This window comes from Epinephelus moara, chromosome 3 (assembly GCF_006386435.1).
Source record: "Epinephelus moara isolate mb chromosome 3, YSFRI_EMoa_1.0, whole genome shotgun sequence".
NCBI lineage: Eukaryota > Metazoa > Chordata > Actinopteri > Perciformes > Serranidae > Epinephelus > Epinephelus moara.
In genome coordinates, this window is record NC_065508.1 from 16,185,495 (window position 1) to 16,203,836 (window position 18,342).

The window sequence follows — 18,342 nt, forward strand, 5'->3', positions numbered from 1 at the left end:
CACTCCCCCTTAACTACTAAAGATGTGTCAGCTCAGGGCTGCCTGGATTTTACTGACCTTTTATGATACAACAATCTACTTTCAAAAGCAGGTGCCTTGTCTCTCCCTACATTGCTTTTTGTAAAGTACCTGTCATTTCTTCAGAAGGTTCTCCCCCTGACCCCCAGGGTGAAGTTCACATAACTTTCCATCACTGAGTGCTTAAAAACACAGCATTTAGGACTGAGTTAGTCAGATATGAAAAAAAATATATATATATAATTACAGAGAGCCCCATTCCAGGAAATCCCTAAATCCCTGCAGCCTAAAATGATGCGTTCAAGAGCAGGAAACGATCTACAAATGTGTAACAAAATATGCATCCTACGTGTGGAGACTTGATTGTGTGATTATGTTGAGTTCAATATATGTATAAAATCCAAGGCTCTTTGGAAAGCAACTGACACTGAGTGAATAATCTATCTATCTATCTATCTATCTATCTACTTTACTTTATATATATATATATATATATATCTGTAATTAACAATGTATTAATATAACTATTTATTTTTTATGGGTATGTGGGTGTACACACATGTATATACTGGTAGAATTACATATATTCATACTTTGAATAATTCATGTTCACTTATTTAAATATAAAAAGATAGCAGGACAAGTTGATGAAGATATATATGTAATATTGATGGATAATTGATCATTTACATCATATGCTAAGATGGGTTTTTGTAAGATAGATATTTGGTAATTATTATATACACATACATGGGTTATTTTTGTGTGACAAAGTTAAAAGGTAACAACAATGGTATATTTAGAAAAGTCTTAGGTATAGGTTTCTCTACATAAGGAAGGTGTCTGTTTCATTTCACTCGATGACTGATGGAGAAGAGGTGGGATTTAATAAGTTTACACCTCCTCCCACTCCTTTACCAATGAGTAAATCAAACTAACTATACACTGACAATTGCTTTTTATTATGCTTTTAAATATTTGTAAATACAATTCTTTCTGTCTGTCTGCTTGTTTGTATGTTCATGTCTTTTTTTACATGTTCGAAATAAATATCAAATATCCTATCTATCTTATCTATCTGGTTGTAAATTGTAGCATATTACATTCATTTTTATATTTCTAAAACTTTACACACTAGTTTTATACACTGTAGCATAAAACACATATTTTACATTCTTTACATACTTAGTATAATACACATATTTTTATATGGTTAAATATTTTACATACTAGTGTTAAACATAATGCAGCATAATACACATTTTTTTATATTTTTACATTCTTGTTACTTTCACTTTCTTACAATTCCCTATGCTATACATCAGAGTGATTTTAACATATCACAATTCCCTCCAGTGATCGATAAAGTATTTCTGATTTATGATAAAGTAACTTACTGATGGGACACCACCTGGCTCACCTGGTAGAGCAGGTGGCCGCCTACTCAGTTTCAACCCCCAGCCCCTCCGCTGCATGTCATTCCCCCTCTCTCTCCCCTTCACACCATAACTGTCCTATCAAATACAGGCAAAAAGCCCCTAAAAATATCTTTAAAAAAGCATCTGCATATTCAAAAAACTGTTTCCATATTAGTGTTTTTGAAGACAAAAGTTTCAAGACATGATGCTCGGCTGCAGGATGTTTAAATTCCATAAATTTACAGTATGAGTATGAACAGTTGCATACTGTGGCAAGCTATAAGAAGTACAACACAAATCTCCACTGGCTGTCACTTCCTGCCATACCCAAATGACGTCCATGAAATTAACATAGTATGTAAATAGAAACACAAACACAATAGAAGCCAATCATCCAATAAAAACAACCAGGCCACACGCCACACTAGACACATCACTACAAAGTAGAAACAACCACTTGCCGTGTGTATTTAAAAGTTTATTAAACAGAAACTCCTTTAAAATGATTACAGTGAGAGTAAGACGAAATATATTTATATAAAGCACATGCATAAAAAGGTACAAAACAAATCTGATTGCCTCCAAACTCTCTGTAAATGGGATAATAAAACATCATTATATGGAACATACATAGCAGGTGTCATGCATGCTAACATAAATAAAAGGCTAGGTAGTGTGTTGCATCGTGTGTGTGGACAGTAAGTCGCTCCAGGCCTGTGGTACTTTAACTTAGAGAAGATAAGGGTGACTTGGCTCTTTATTTGGGGATGTTGTGAATGACCGCTAAATACTGTATATATATAAACAGGAAGCTGGTTACAAGAAATGCTCTCACCAATAATTAACAGCTTCAAATTCAGATAAAATAAAAACACACTGCAGAAACAACCCAGCGGATAAAAACAAAAACAAAACAAAAACAGATTATATACTTATTATATAGTTTAACTAAAAGAGGAGAGTTAAAGAGCTCCCCTTACTGACGATTGCCTTCTGTATTACAGCACCAGATAGCACTTAGACAGTTAGAACAAAATACACCAAGAACACAGCATCTGCAATTAGTATGTTGCTTTTTCTGAGGAGGCAGAACAGAATACTTGACTTATGCTATGACCCTTTGACTGAAATCCATTTTTAAAGCATGATATTTTAATGGTTCCCACTCACAATACAGCTTTTTCAGAGTGGAAAACTGAGCTGCAGACAGAGGAAATCATAACTCAGTAGAGTGGTAGCAAACTAATATCTCAAGGGCATTGACCAGGATTATTTTTAAAGGATTCTACCAGCATCTTTTAGTGTATTTACAACACACAGTTTACGTCACTGCTGAGTATTAAGCAACTTTAGAAATATGAACAAGTTTTCCTACTGTTTCAGGCATCTAATCCATACAGTATGAAAATATGTTAGCATGATCTTGAAACTTGCTTCTGTTGTGCAATTAATTACCAAAGACTGACTTAAAATAGTGTTTTATAAATATTCTAACATGGAAGGGAGTTAACACTGTTACTCAGAGTTCCCACAGTCATGAAAAACCTGGAAACGTCATGGAATTTCACAACCACACTTTCCAGGCCTGGGAAAGTCATGGAAGTCAAAGGATTTTGTTGTGTATAATGACACTGTTACAGTAATCCTCTGTGAATAACCTTCAATGTAATGTAAGATAACAGTAAAATTATTTTCTGTTGCCATCGACATAATGTAGCTCTTACATGCATTAATGTTTGTGTTTCATTTATCATCACATACATTTCGTCTCTCCCTTCAGATATGCCAGCTAGCTGAAATTATGTTTGAATAGAGTTCCAATCTGATATGTTTAAAAATGCCAGGCAAGTGGGGCAAGACATAAAAAAAAATCTTTAATATGGGTCCTTGAAAATTTTGTAAATGAAAATGTGTGGGAACCCTTAATATTAAGCCCTTTTACACATTATTAATGGCTTAAAATGGAAGACTGTATTTGCTGGAGACTACTCTGTAAAGCATTGGTTCCCTGCTGGTGGGTCATGGTCTAAAAGTGAGTCGTGGGTCCATTCTGAATGGACCGCAAGTGACTCGGAGATGTGTCAAGTTAGTAATAAAAAAATGCACTTTATATATATTTACAGTGAAAAAAGTGAATTTGACAGCACAGAGATTTTATTTTGAAGTGCTGTTTCCTGCTATAACGGACAGCTACTTGACAGAGACAGCAAACTAGCTTGACCACATGGCCAAACTCAAGTATGACTCTGATTATATTAAACTGTGTAGACCTAATAACCAAGGAGAAATCCCGACCCTAGGGTTGGACCAGTTGGGAACCACTGCTGTAAAGATGACTTTAATTTTGGCCTTTATTTTTGGTCATTTATATTTTTGTTGTGAGTTTTCTTTATATAAGGTGTATTATTTAAAGAAAAGGATGATGATACTGTGATCCACTATACCATGTGTACAAAACCAGACTGAGAAATTTCACAACAAACAAGTTTCAAGAGTCTGCTTATTGATTTTGGAGATGCATGGACATACAATTTGTAGTTAAAGAGCTAAAACTTTACAAATGTGACTGAGACGGTTCAGATTTGAAAAGGGGAAATTATTAGGAATGTATCAAGCCAATAATGGGAGAAGTAAGAAAAGGGATTAATTGAATGTTTTTTTAATTTATGTTTTATGAGAGCTAAAATCTGCTGCACACTAAGGAGAGAAACTGTCAGGCCCTGATGGCAACTATGTGGCATCCTTTCTAAAACAAGGGGTGGACAGAATAAAATTACAACTGTACAATATGATGCAATCCAGTAACACAAATCCCCAATAAATACTACCTTTGTGAAGCTTATATTCAATGCTGGAGTGGGAAAAAACGACTGGAACACTGCAATAAAATGCAATCCAGCACAACAATAAAAACAGTATTAACAAAACCTGAATATTAGCAACTTTAAAAAATGTGTTTTATAGCGACACTGCTGCGGGTTTGTCTGCAGTGTTCGTTAACACACTTTCATAAAATAAAACTACTTAACCCAGGAACGGCTATATATATATATCTTATGTGACTATAGTGAGGCTGTCATTCATTAACTAAATTGATCAGACGACCAGATGCTTCAGGATTATTGTGGGGGAAACCCTCAGTTGTGTCGGATTGCATTATACTGAACATGTGCTTGTTTACTGTGGATCCACTTTATGTTCCAGCGCTCCTTTCTGTAAACAGACGTCCTAAAATCACACTTTTTTTGTAGTTGTAGTGCCTGAAGTTCATTATCCTGTAGCCTTTATTTCTCTAAGTGTGAAGGCCTCTGACAGACTTTGATTTGATCGTCTCCACTGTGATCAGTGAAAGCTTATCCTCCACTTAATTACTAAAAACCTTAAAGATATTCCATGCAGGCTTATAAGTGACTCTAACAAGGCTGTTAATACTGTTTTTTGGCTTGTGTGAATTTTTAAATTAAAGTTTGACAGCAAACTGTGCTCCTGTTAGTGTTCTTTACCTTTCATTAGCTCACCACAAGGGTGCGTCCTCCCCTCCCTTCCTTGGTGTTTCTGTGTAACCTGGTAATGTGAGGGACTTGTTTTGGTTTATGGAACCAGTGTAGTGTTAAATTATTTGATTCATCCCTCGCTCTCAATCCTCATGCTTTTTAGGAACATGTTTCAGACAACTATGAGCATTAAAATCCCAAATTACAGGCTGCTTAGACACAGCAGCACGAGATGTTCTTTTCTCTTTATCCCACAAACTATATGAAGTAATCAAGGGGAATGTGGGTATTCCTTTTAGGGATGGGGATTGAGAGCTGGTTCCAAATTGTCTGATCTTTGGGAGTCATATGCCTTGGAGCTTATCAGTATCTTTTATCGATGTCGACATGTTTTTCTGACGGATGCTGTTGCAAAACAATGACGTCAAACTTGTGCATCTTAACAGCTGTAAACTTGCAAAACAGAGTCATGGCGGAGGGGAGGAAAGGGTGGCTTCATTTCACAAAGATGACAACAGTGTTGCTTGTAATGTGTTCAAAATGATAATGCTTTTTTTCTACTCTGTTTCTAGACTGTGCTTAGACAGATATGTTAATAAAACAGAGGTGCTGATGCTGAAAACTTGTGTGAGCCGACCTTTTTCACAGAGAAATCAATCAGGTATCAGGATAATGGCATTGGTTTCAAGGAAATCTTGTCAATTCCCATTCCTAATATCTTTTGTTTCTGTTAATTATCGTTTGTTCAACCTTCATGCTGTTTTAACATGTCTTTTTGTGCATTCATGTAACTGCTACATGCAGAGTTCATTGGCTTGACACTGTTTTTAAAAGCTTGCAGCAAACACTATTACCCAAGTGGGAATAATAAAAGAAATCTGTAGTCTAAAATTAACTGTGACGCGCTTCACCAGAGATGATCTGAGGTCGATGACTAAAGAGAAAGGAGTGTTGTCAGAATGGATGCTCCGTCATGCATCTATGTAAAACCAGGCCCAAAAAAAGGAGTGAACACCAGCAGCTTACCACCTTCTGCGCGAGTCAGGGTTTTTTCATTCCTCAGGGTGCGAGTAGTGTTAGGAATCCATCACACAACAGTAGCATAATCTCTCTGTAACGTCACTCTGTACCAAAGATTCTCCAGAATTCTCAGTCATGTTATGAAGATTTGATGTGGTTTGATGTGACGGGGCGGCGGCTGGGTGTGTCTATAGCCAGGTGAGCAGGCTGTCTCTGTCCATGTGCGACCCAGAGAGAACAGTCTCCATGTCCATCAGGAGGTCTGAACTGAGACCCTCTGGGATGCAGGGCATTAGCTCCTCGCCCTCAGACATTGGGAGCACAGGCATCGACTCCTGTAAGGTCATCGAGGAGGCCTCGCTGGAGTCGCCTAGACAAAACATGACTGCGGTGAGGATTTAAATATCGACGGTGAGCTTGGAGGAGCTAAATATATGCACAAATATAGATAAATAAATAGGACACATATAAATAGGAATCATCGTGGCACTATTTGAATGCTACTTGAGGAAGAGCTCAAAGCCTGCAATGCACTGCAAACCACAGAAGCTGCCAGGCTGTATCTTCTCTGTGTTTCTTATGCCATTAAATGTATTTTTTGTACATGTAAATGGCATATTAAATGTTCTAACTCTTTCTTTGTATTATTACTGACCCGTTTGGGTATGCTGTTTTTGTGGATTAAAAAAAATAAAATAAAACAACTGGATTTATACTTCTGTGTTCTGCATCGACGTAGAGCCATGCTGTAATGTACGCCGCAGCCTGACCTGCACCTCCCCAGACATGTAACTACAGGTCGCAGGGATGCAGACCTCCTGTGTATATTAGTAAGATGAAAACCATTTCCCTCAGTGGAAACAAAGCTTTTATTTACTTTATTTAACAGATCAGAAACAATAAATTGTGAAGACAATAAAGCCTCCACAAAACAGTGTTTTAAGTCTTGTGTGTGATTTATCCTGGCTTCATATGTGTAGAGGAAATGTCTGCTAGTCACTAGGCTAATCTCTACAATGTAAAATGCCATAGGCTTGTGCTAATAACGTTAGCTTGTTGTATTTGTTTGGAAAACCTGTTTAAATTAAGACAGTTGTTTTGTTGGTGGATCTTGTGAGTTATAATGGAAACAAATTTTGTAACGTTATCTTTATTAAATGTTGCTGTTGTCCCTGGCTTCATACGAGTAGAGGAAACTTTTGCTAGCCACTAGGCTGTAAAGTAAAATGCCATAGGCTTGTGTTAAAAACATTAGCATGTTGTATGTGGGGAAAATGTGTCTAGAAAAAGACAAGTGCTTTGTCTGTGAACTTATTTTAGTGAAGCTGATTTGTGTACTTTTGTTTTTGAAATTGATGCAATTATGCCATGTTTAATGTGTGTGCTTGACACGGACACACCACCGGTCAAGTATAAATGCTTGCAACGGCATAGACCATGTGCGTAGGGCTATGGCGTAGGCTCTACGTAGAGTATAAATCCGTTGGAACTCTGCATTGTTTTGGAAATGTTACTGTCACAGGGAATCATTTTTTCTCTATGAACTATACCAGAAGCTACTGGAAGGCCAGTGAAAAAGTCAGATTTTACAACCAGTTCCTAAAGCATGCCATAGTTCTTAGCTCTAAGACAAATAATTTTAAGTACTACAATTGAAGTCAACATTATGGCATTATAGCTGGCTAAATTTGTGACACATTTACTCTTAAAATCCCCAAATAAACTGCTTCTCATTGGGTGTATTGTACAATTATTTAAACTCATGTCACATCTGGACACCATGTTCAGAATACACATTCATAAATGTTGTTTGTAGTGACGACTTTCCACTTTGCCCCGCTACCATCTTTCTGAATTTAGTGTGTGCATGTTTGTGTGTGTATTACCAGTGTCCATGTGATCCACAGAGCTCAACATGTGGTCCGATGTGCGGGGTAAGCTGCTGACGCTCAGACCGCTGTCAGTGCTCTCATTACGGGAGTGAGCGCTGCACAAGAACAAAGACAGTAAACATTCCTTTAAATCTGATCGTCATCTGTTGAAAACTAGAATGACCAGAAGAAACTCTGCATTGAACTGACACTACACTTTATGGGAATTACATATACAATAATTCTTAGTTTTCACTGACACTACTCTGTAATAGATCGCTGTTTTGACATTTTAACATTGTTTAGATTACTATTTTTCAACTTTTGTCCCTTAAAAGGGTAGTTCAGATATTTTTTTTAGTGAGGTTGTATGGTGAACTTATCCATAATCAGTGTATTACCGACAGTAGATGTCCTTCGATATGCCCCAGTTTGGAGAAGTGGCAGGAGTGCTGACACAGAAGCTAAGCAATTTACTGCTGGGAACAGGGGCAAAATGTATTTTAGCCACCTTAAAAAGTCCCACCAAAAAAACTCCACATATTGAGGCCATAATGAGGATATTTTTACCACTGAACCTTTCCGTCAGACAGCCAGTTCTGATGGTTAAGCTGTTAACAGCTTGAGTTCCCCATCTATGCTCTCTTCAAAGTCACCAGACTCCACTGACAAAAACAGTAATTTTGGCTCGCTGAACAAAGGAGTTACTGGTCTGCTGCTGCCTAGACTGGTTAGTTTGTTTGTGTTATTGTGCAACTTTGGTGAATCCGAAGTAACCATTTAAAACGATTGAGTCATGCAATAATACAAACAACAACGGACTGAGGCAGTGGTAGACCAGTTGCTCCTGTGTCCAGTGATGTTAAATTACTGTTTTTCTCAGTGGAGTCTGGCTTTGAAAAGAGCGATGTAACAGCTTCTATTGCCCTTCAGAAATTGCTGTCTGACGACAAGGTCGTACACTTTAACACATACTGAGGTGGCACTTTTTTAGGTAGCTAAAATAGGTTTTGTTGCTGACCCATTGACAGCAGTAGATTGCTAAGCCCCTATGGCGGTACTCCTGCTTGCCTCTCCAAAGTGGGGGCATACCGACTCACATCTACTGTACACTAACTGTGGATAAGTACCTCATACAACCAAACTTCAAAAAATCGAAACTATCTCTTCAATGACATGTGACAGCTATTTGACAATAAAAATAAATCTACAGTGCATGACAATAATCTTAAACATGAACGCACCCATTTAGTGTGGGTTCATGGTTTGAGCCTCTGATTCTGACATCCAGAGACGGGACAAGTGTCTGTGCGTTCCTGTCATGGTCCATCCCACCGGGCATCTGGTTCCTTCCTCCTGCCTCCTATAACAAACAAAGGTTTGCATAATGTCATGTTAAACTCAAACTGTGCTTGCATGAAACAATAACTCAATTACTGTGAAATCTGAACTGAATAAACAGCCTACAACCAGATAATTCAAGACATAACTTAAATGTAAGAGTTTGTGTTGCGTGACACAAAAATGAAACCCTTGAGTTTTGGGCGGCACATCCAAGTCAAGTTTTATTTGATCTCTGACCTGTGAGATTTGCGGAGGGAGGCCTTGTTTGCATCTAAGCCTTTCCTTTTCCTGCCTTTGCTGCAGTGCCAAGCCGAGGATGCCGGGGTTCATCTTCTGGGCTGGAACATAAAATTCATAGGAAAACAACAATTTTGACAATTAAGTTAACATTTCTACGAGTTTCAACATTTCAGCAATGACATATATGAAGAAAAGTACTGAAAACTTTGCGATCTTTCTTATGTTTCGTTGCCAAACAGCAACTTCTGATGGTGGACATTGGAACAAAAAAAAAGCTTCTCATTGACAAACAAGAATTGTCAATTCAGGAGACACAAATTTGATAGTGTGCTACCTAGACGCGGGTCGACCCATGAGGTGGTCTTATTTATGTGATCGATGTAGTACACCTCTCCATCTGCAGTCACAGCCTTCTCCCAGCCTTCAGGCAGTGGACCTGAACAGCAGTGAAAGTACACAGTGAGAAGGCAAATGGTGGATGGAGTGCATGGAGCGTTGAGAGGAGAGAAGTAAAAATCTGGCCCACGTCTTTTAATGTCTGTGAAACTTGTAGGTTGTAGAGGTTTAATATACAGAGGGGAAGGTTAGTGGGTAAAGAGCGACAGTATAGTTCTGTAGAGTAAAAATGTACTGGCCTATGTGCACCTGAATGCCATAAAGTATGCAACACTGCTCTTTGTAGGAAAAAATGGATACTCTTAAAGGGTCAGTTCAGCCAAGTTACAAAATTAAAATTCAATAGCGACAGCTTCTGACAGAACCATTGTCCCCCTTATTCTAAATAATCCAGATTATTCCTATTGATTTTTGATGATATACATTCTGGAGCATTTGCATTGGGACTATTTGTTCAGTAGAAAGTAGTTCCAATTAAAACTGTTCACAGCGAGGATTATCCACAGTTAAAAAAAAAAAAAAAAATCAAACCTGCATTCATTGACATTTTAATATTGAACAGTTGTTGATGAGAGCAGTGAGAGTGAACCAAAACAGTTAAGTTTGCGGCTTGAAAACAAAGAGCTGAAGGGTGCTACATTGGTCTGTAGAGCTGAGGGGAACTGCGGAGTTGGGTGGTCACTTTCGGTGGGTTCACCACTTCCAGTGACCTCTTTGACATACAGATAGTCATGCAATACATTGTCAACATAAACAAAAATATTAAAGCTGCTTTAATGGTGTTTAATTGTTTTTACATTTCAGTGCAACAGGTGCCGCAAATTATTTTGACTCACGCTAGGATTGTGCCGAAGCGTGGAACTGCCATGCCAGAAAAAAACAGATCAGTATCAGGTAATAACATGAAAAGCTTCTTTTTATAACAAGATATTTTTAGAAGGTATTTTATTGTTATTACATGATACGTGCTAATGTTATTATAATAATAATTCTTTTTATCTATAAAGCGCTTTTTAAAACAGAGATACAAAGAGCTTTACATGTCAGAAAAGACATGTCCGAGGACCTCAAAGTACTAAGAGGTTGGAAATATAGCTGGGAGAGAAACAATAAAATAAGTAAAATTTTAAAATCTATTCTAAAACATACTGGGAGCCCATGTAAAGAGGCTGAAACTGGAGTGATGTGATCATGGCTCTTGGTTCTGGTTAAAATTCTGGCAGCTGAATTCTGTACAGTCTGGAGTCGATTATGTAAAATGTTTCACGTTATTACAAGATAAATAAGTATATTGTTGTAATGTTACGTCAGTAATTAAACAATAATCAGGTGCCTATGTGCACAAGGTAACAGTTTTTGCTTGCTGTAATTATTCCTCCTGTTCATAATGGATACAATATGATCCCTTTCTGACACACCTCCACTGTAAGTTATGGGAGACAAAATCCACTAAAATCCAATGCACATCCATGGATGAATCTACAAGTAACCCAGTATGAACAGGAGCAATTATTACATTCATTCATTCATTTCCTGTAACCGCTTATCCTGTAAGGAGTCGCGGGGGCTGGAGCCTATCCCAGCTGACACTGGGCGAGAGGCGGGGTACACCGTGGACAGGTCGCCAGACTATCACTGGGCTGATACATAGAGACAGACAACAACTGGACAATTTAGAGTCACCAATTAACCTGCATGTCTTTGGACTGTGGGAGGAAGCTGGAGTACCTGGAGAAAACCCACGCTGACACGGGGAGAACATGCAAACTCTGCACAGAGGGGTCTCCCCATCCCAGGGTTTGAACCAGAAACTATTGCTGGGAGGCGACAATGCAAACCACTGCATCACCATGCCGAAACAGTTGTTTTCATATCCTAACGGGCACCTAACTATTGTTTAAAGAAATGACTTTCGTTTCATGACACCCTTGTCTCTGTCTCTTCTTACTTTTCATTTCAGCTCTTTATTGTTTATTTTTTGTTAAAGCAAAAAACTATCATGATTTGTTTTTTTGTAATTTGGTTGAACTGACCCTTTAAAATTTTGACATGCGTGCAATTATCTCAAAGACAGCAACAGTCCAACAAGCTCTCTCATTTTAGGGGGATGCTCTCTGAAAGCTCTCTTCTATAGCGGTTTCCATCAGGCTGTAATCTACAGTATGAATGTTATAGTTCCCATCAAAGTCACCAGAGCCATGGATGTAGAGACCAAAAAGGAAATCCCAAAGAAATCACAACCAGCAGCAAAGACCTGGCCCACTGTTGACGGAGTTGAACTGTGAAAAGCAGGTCTATGCCTTTTAAAAGAAACTGGATAGTAAGAAGGGCGGAGGGAGCAGAGTGATACCTGTCTCTGGATTGATGTTTTGTGGTTGTGTAGTGGGTGCTGGGTTGCTGAGAGAGTGGGCGTGGACCGGAGGGCCAGGGATGGGATGCTGAGACGCAGCCGACTGAAGCTGCGCAAGTCGAGGGTCGTGCCAAGTGGTTGTCTTTTCCAGGTGACTGCGAACACACAACAAGTCTAAACGTATCTGCATCTGTCAAAAACCACTGCAACCTGATGGATAAGAAGCACGAGGCACGTATTAACCCCGGACCTGCTTTACCTGTACTACCAGTAGCCTTTGACAGGAGTGTGAGCTGTCAGGCCATGTGCTCTCGTGAATGAAACTGGCTGAAACCACACGGGTTGCAAAACTAGTTGGAACGTTTTCTGTTTGCGTGGAACTGATTAGTCTGAGTCCTGGTTATATGTGCACTGCTGCACTTCTGTTTCCCTGTACTTGTAACTGTAGTCCCTCTGTGACGAAATCTTAAAGAGGTAACAGCATAAGACTCCAATAAACATTTACAGAAACTCCTCCTGGTGCATTTAAAATAGGATTAGTGCAGGAATGATTGGTTGATTTAATCATGTCGATAAAATTTTGATATTTGAATCATCTTTAAACAGGCATCAAGCAAAAATGCTTTAAAATTTGCTGCTCAGCCTCAATTTTATTTCATTATTTGTTGAACCTCTTTGATGTGTGGACAATCAGCAAGCTGTCTGAAGACACTGCCTTGAGCTTTGGGAACTTGTGAGGAGTATTTTTCACTATTTAATGATTTAAAGATGAGAATGTTAGACTCTTTGGGTCTTTCTAGAGAGAAACCCTTCAAGTATCCTGCAGAACGACAGATCAAACACATTGATAAACAGAAGTTAGACCTTACTTGAGGAAGTAACGTTGGCCAGTAGGTGTTTTGGCCATTTCCCAACCGTGGGGGAGTGGCACGTCGTCAGGTATGATCGGTGCCGCCGCTACATCTGCTGCTTGAGTGGAGAGGGAGTTGACTGGGAGGGAGGCAGGGGAGGAATGGGCGCGGACGTGATGAGGAGTGAGGGAGCCGCACACGCCTCCATCCGAACTGGCCTGACGGGAAACAAGCAGGGTTAACAACTCCCACAACGAGTCACTAACAGCAACCAGAAACATAAACCAACAGGAAGAAAAAGCTTGGATAGTAAACAGAGAGAGCCATGGTGCTAAAACAAATACAGTTTTATTATTTCTACCAAGACGTTTACGTTAGTTAGTCCAATATCTTTGACAAGCTTATCACGTAGTTCTCTGTGAAATCTCGTGAACAGATCATTTACTAGCTCATTAGATTTGTAGTGCTGATGGAGTTTCACAAATTTCAGGAATTATAATGTTCGAGCCACATCTGCAAATCTAAGAGATAAAGTCAGTGTGTGTTTGCAGGTCATGAAACAAATAACGTAAAATTTGGAGAGGCAGCATTGTTTGTATCAGCCAGTTGGGATTTTAGTGTTTGTTTGTATAGGGCACGTATGTAGCATAAAAAAAGCCCCACACACCACAGCATTTAGCATAAGCTAATTTGCAAAGCCTGTGGAAGTACTGGTGAAACTCTGTGACTGCTTTCTAGTCTGAGGGGGATCAGCCAAAAATGTGACCTGGACATAACCATGAAAAATACGAGAATTAACTCTCACTGTGGCATCAACATCAGATATATACCTTAACTGCATCTAGGAAGATGGGTTCCTTGGGGAAAACTCTTCATCACAAACACCTTTAAGAGATGGTTTGCCCCAAAATCAAAGATACATATTTTCCTTCTTACCTGAAGTGCTATTTATCAATCTAGGCTATTTTTGCATAAGTTGCCTAGAGATATCAGCTGTAGAGATGTCTGCCTTCTCTCCAATATAATGGAACCAGATGGCACTTGGATTTTGGACTTTATGCTGAATTAAAAAACAAGACGTTTAAGGCACCGTGTGGGCTGTGGGAAATTGTGATTATTTTTTCCACTATTTCATTAACCAAGCAAACAAATAATACAAAAATAATCTTCAGACTTAATTATGGAAATTATAGTGAGTCTAAACATTTATTGTGACTTAACTTAATTATCTAATTGATCAATTTCAGGACTTCATTGGATTGAGTAACCCTGGTATTTTGTTTCTCTAAGGTAGGCCATGAGAAGGGAGATAGACAAAATATTAATGAAACATCATTCCATATATTTCCATACGAGAACACCTACTAACTACTGAAATACAGCAGGTATGAGATTTTATTACAGCACATTTCTTTTATTCTGGTTGGTCACTTTATATTACAGGGCTACTGTATTGAGTACAGTAGCCCTGTAATATAGTCCAGTAGTGTTGATAGGCCTGGGCGTCCGAGGCTTCAGACCTGAATGTTTCAATAGCCCCGGACATGTGCATAAATATAGACAGCGCAGGCAGTGTGGTTGCACTTGAGCCCGTGGGGTGGGTGGTTTTCTTTTTGTAAAATACTAAGTAGTGATCTATATCAAATTATATGCTAATTCTATATAAACTACAAAAACCATGAATAAACTATATATTTAAAAACTATTCAATTAAATGAGTAATTTCTTATTTTCTTTGATATTTTTGTCATACACAGGTGCAGTGATGCATGTTGGGTAACATGTATGTTGATGTTGCCTAATGTCAAGTCTCTATTTGATCATGTGAAAAGGCGTTACGATACAGTAGCTAGTTTAGGTGCAAGTTCAAGAAGCAGTCATGCCTTTTAAGCATAAAAGTGGCAGTAAGAAAGGACAAGAGAGAAATGAACAAGAGGAAAAAGTAGCAAAGCTCCCTAAATTTGACTACTTTGGCTTTTTTATAAACAGTTGCCAGTTGTGTGTGTGTGTGTGTGTGTGTGTGTGTGTGTGTGTGTGTGTGTGAGCCTTATAACTAGTAACTAGTGTCACAATAGTGTGCACTGGGACCCATGGTGATTACCTTACCTCAGCCTCGGGTCTAAATATATTGGCTATATGTATATTTCAAAAATAAGTAAAGGTCTAATAATCAAAACAAAAAGCCCCCTAATTAATAATCTGTCATTCCGTATTGAAGCTGATCACAAACAAAAATTTTGTGTCATTTAAATTGGCATCTTCTGTGATCGCATGCAAGGGAGGGAGTGCAGCATTAATCACTTTAATGCTGAAGGCTTTATATATTACTGGGTAGTTAAATCTATAATAATACCTTAGCATTTATAAATTGATTATATTTTGTATCATTAATCTGAGTTTTCAAAGTAACTAAAGCACACAAATAAATGTAGTAGAGTTAACAGTATAATAAAGGAGTACAAGTATAAAGTAACTGACAGCGTCATTAACAGGCGGCTCGCTCAGTGTGTGACGTGCACTTGTAGATAAAATATAGGCCTATATTAATGAAGGTTAATTAGTATGGTTCTGTATTTCTCTGTAATGTAGCACAGTGTTAACAATGTTACTGATACTATTTCTCTGTAATGTAGCACAGTGTTAACAATGTTACTGATACTATTCTTTCTCACACCTTGAACTTCAACCATTGTGTTGCCCCGCCCAAAATATATAACTTAATAATTAAATTATTGTAAACATGCAGGCTAATGGCTCTACATGACTGTTAGTTGACTGGAAAATTCTTGGTCAAAGGCAGCCCTAGTTAAATTATTTTTTATTCAGTCCATAGGCTACACATTTTTATAAATGAAGAGTGTGAAAGTCACTTTAGGCCAGCAACGATGAAATGAAAATGAAAATATTGAAGTAACCATTATTAATTTCTACACAACTTTTTGTCAAAGCTACAGGAGGCCACTGGAGAGGAGCCAAAGAGCCACATGTGGCTCCAGGGTCACAGGTTGCCTACCCCTGATGTAGGAGAAAATAACGTTTTTAAGGGTTAATAATAGGAGTGTAACAATCCATCAATCTGGATCAATATAGAGATTAAATGATCAATGATCCAGTATCATCAATGCAAAGTGAAATATTGATCCATATCGTCATCTTCAGGATACGCTTTTATCTTGAAAAAGTAAAACAGCGGCAAGCAGATGACAAGCAGCCAAGAGAAGGACGAAGAGGATAACGTTATATACTCGGGAATAAATCAGCAGTGTTGAAATATTTTTCAGTTTCATTTTTACAGGTCAACAGACCGAGCATATAGTGTGTGTAAACAATGCTGTTTGGGTGTTGGTGGCTTAGTGGTAGAGCAGGCGCCCCATGTACAAGGCTGTTGCCGCAGCGGCCCGGGTTCGAGTCCAGCCTGTGGCCCTTTGCTGTATGTCATCCCCTCTCTCTCTCCCCCTTTCACACTTAACTGTCCTGTCCATTAAAGGCAAAAAATGCCCAAAAAAATATCTTTAAAAAAAAACAAACAATGCTGTTTTAGGGCCAAAAGCAAAAAAAGAAAGGGGTGGCAGCTTCTGTAACTGACTTTGTTAAATGGGGAGATAATATTGTTTCATATTAATTGCAGGCCCTTAAATCACATTGAATCGTGGCAGACATTGTAATACCGGCAAACATTGCATCGTTGTTGAAAGAATCAGTATGACATCATATTGTGATGAAACTGGTGATGTACACCCCCTGTAAATAAGAGGCCAGAGTTCATTAAAAAAGCATCAAGGGGTGGACCCCCCAAACAGAGAACAGGCAGCCCCTAGAAACGCCCCTGCTCCCGTGTACAGTGTAGGCTACTGTTCAGTGTGGGTGATGTAGTTGGAGGTGGATGTGTGGACACACGAGTGTTTGCTGTGTAAACCAGCATGGTGCAGTGCGCAGCAGTTACTTGTCTGGAGTGGCCCCGTGAGTCCGGCTGCCTGAAGAAGGAGTCCGGCAGCTTCCTCATCCTCATGGGCAGAGAGGACGGCTGTCTGGCCGACTTGCTGGGGTTCATCACGGCGCTGAAGAGGGCCTCCAGCTCCGTCTGCGAGTCCCCGCGGACGTGCACGATCTGCTGCCCGGCCGGAGGCGCGCCGCGGTGCGCGTCCATGTCGCCCAAAGTTTGGTGTCGAAACAAATCTGTCAACAAAAGTTCAATCGCACAAACAAACAGAGAGAATAAACGTCAGGCCCGTTAATACCAGATGCGCTTGCAGTGCTGAGAGTTATGATCGGATTTGTTTACACTTTTAAACCCCCCCACCCCCACCCCATTTGAACTTTTTGTGTCCTTGTCTGTCTGTTTCAAGCTGTAACATCTCGGAAGTCACTCAGCCGTGAAAATAAACTCAATCATCGGGTATATAAGTCGATTGAGCGCAATATAAAGCAGTGATCGTTGACTTAAGTCAATCTGAGCAGCGTACAACACGTTACATGCCTCCCACATACCTTCAAGCAGCCAGACCGTTTCCCCCCTCTCTCTCTGTCTCTGCGTATTCCTGCAGGGAAAAAAATAAATTGGAGAAATCACAGCCGGGAAATCACTCAGACGGACTCTGATTTCCGATGCAAACCTCCACCTAAAAGCCTCCTCAAGTAAAAAAAAAAAACATATGAGAAGTTGGAGAAAATGATTTCAGCGAGACCTCCAAACTTTTTTCACATCCACTGTGGAGTCCAGATTCATGTGATAGTGCTGCTGAGGGGCGGGGTTGCAGGGTTTAAAGCTGCCGCAGTTACAGGGGGAAATATTTGAGTCTGAGCACAGACATAAACCATCAACACAAGACTTACTCTCAGTTAGGCTATTTATTGCTGTTGTGTTCAAAGCTCCAAATGCATCAAAAGAGCCACTTTCAGCCTTTAAAATGAGCAGAAATCAGTGCTATTAGAGTCACCTAATATCCTTTGGCCGTGATTTAATTCTCCTCTGTGCAGTTTCCAGTTAGTGCGGTTTTCTCCTGCTGAAGGAAAGAGGCAGAGGGCCAAGTGTAGGCAGAGGTGACAGGAGACAGCTTAAGATGATATACAAGAGAGGGAGACATCAGCCTGGAAGTCATTTTTCGTGCCTGGGTCTACTCTGGTTTTTAAGGGGTTGGGGTTGGGGAGGGGAGTTTGGGAAGTTGCACTGAGAAAACATCCGCCCCTGATGAGGCCAACCCAGCCGGAGCCTGTTTCTCCATGCAGCCGCAGCCACAGTATCCTGCCCTCTAGTGGAAAACATGCGCACAGTGAGCCGGAGCTCAGCTGGCCAACAGATTGGATTCATGAAAAAATGTCTGCCTGGACTGGTGTTATTAC

At 39.4% G+C, this 18,342-nt stretch overlaps 1 protein-coding gene across 3 annotated transcripts; it reads right to left on the reverse strand.

Moving 5' to 3' along the window:
• Window positions 1-1,878: 1,878 nt before the first annotated feature.
• LOC126387917 (transcriptional coactivator YAP1-like) lies at window positions 1,879-18,138 on the reverse strand. Of its 3 annotated transcripts, none has more exons than XM_050040696.1 (10): window positions 17,940-18,138; window positions 17,491-17,540; window positions 16,946-17,178; window positions 13,021-13,220; window positions 12,152-12,306; window positions 9,740-9,841; window positions 9,403-9,503; window positions 9,066-9,184; window positions 7,837-7,937; window positions 1,879-6,320 (listed from the first exon to the last, which is right to left on the reverse strand). In XM_050040696.1, exons 3-10 carry the CDS (start codon window positions 17,147-17,149, stop codon window positions 6,139-6,141), a joined length of 1,164 nt encoding a protein of 387 aa, XP_049896653.1. In that variant the 5' UTR covers window positions 17,150-17,178; window positions 17,491-17,540; window positions 17,940-18,138; the 3' UTR covers window positions 1,879-6,138. The 3 variants fall into 3 exon arrangements, with proteins under 3 accessions (XP_049896653.1, XP_049896654.1, XP_049896652.1); XM_050040697.1 differs by lacking the exon at window positions 17,940-18,138 and adding an exon at window positions 17,688-17,765; XM_050040695.1 differs by lacking the exons at window positions 9,740-9,841; window positions 17,940-18,138 and adding an exon at window positions 17,688-17,755.
• Between the last annotated feature and the right edge of the window lie 204 nt (window positions 18,139-18,342).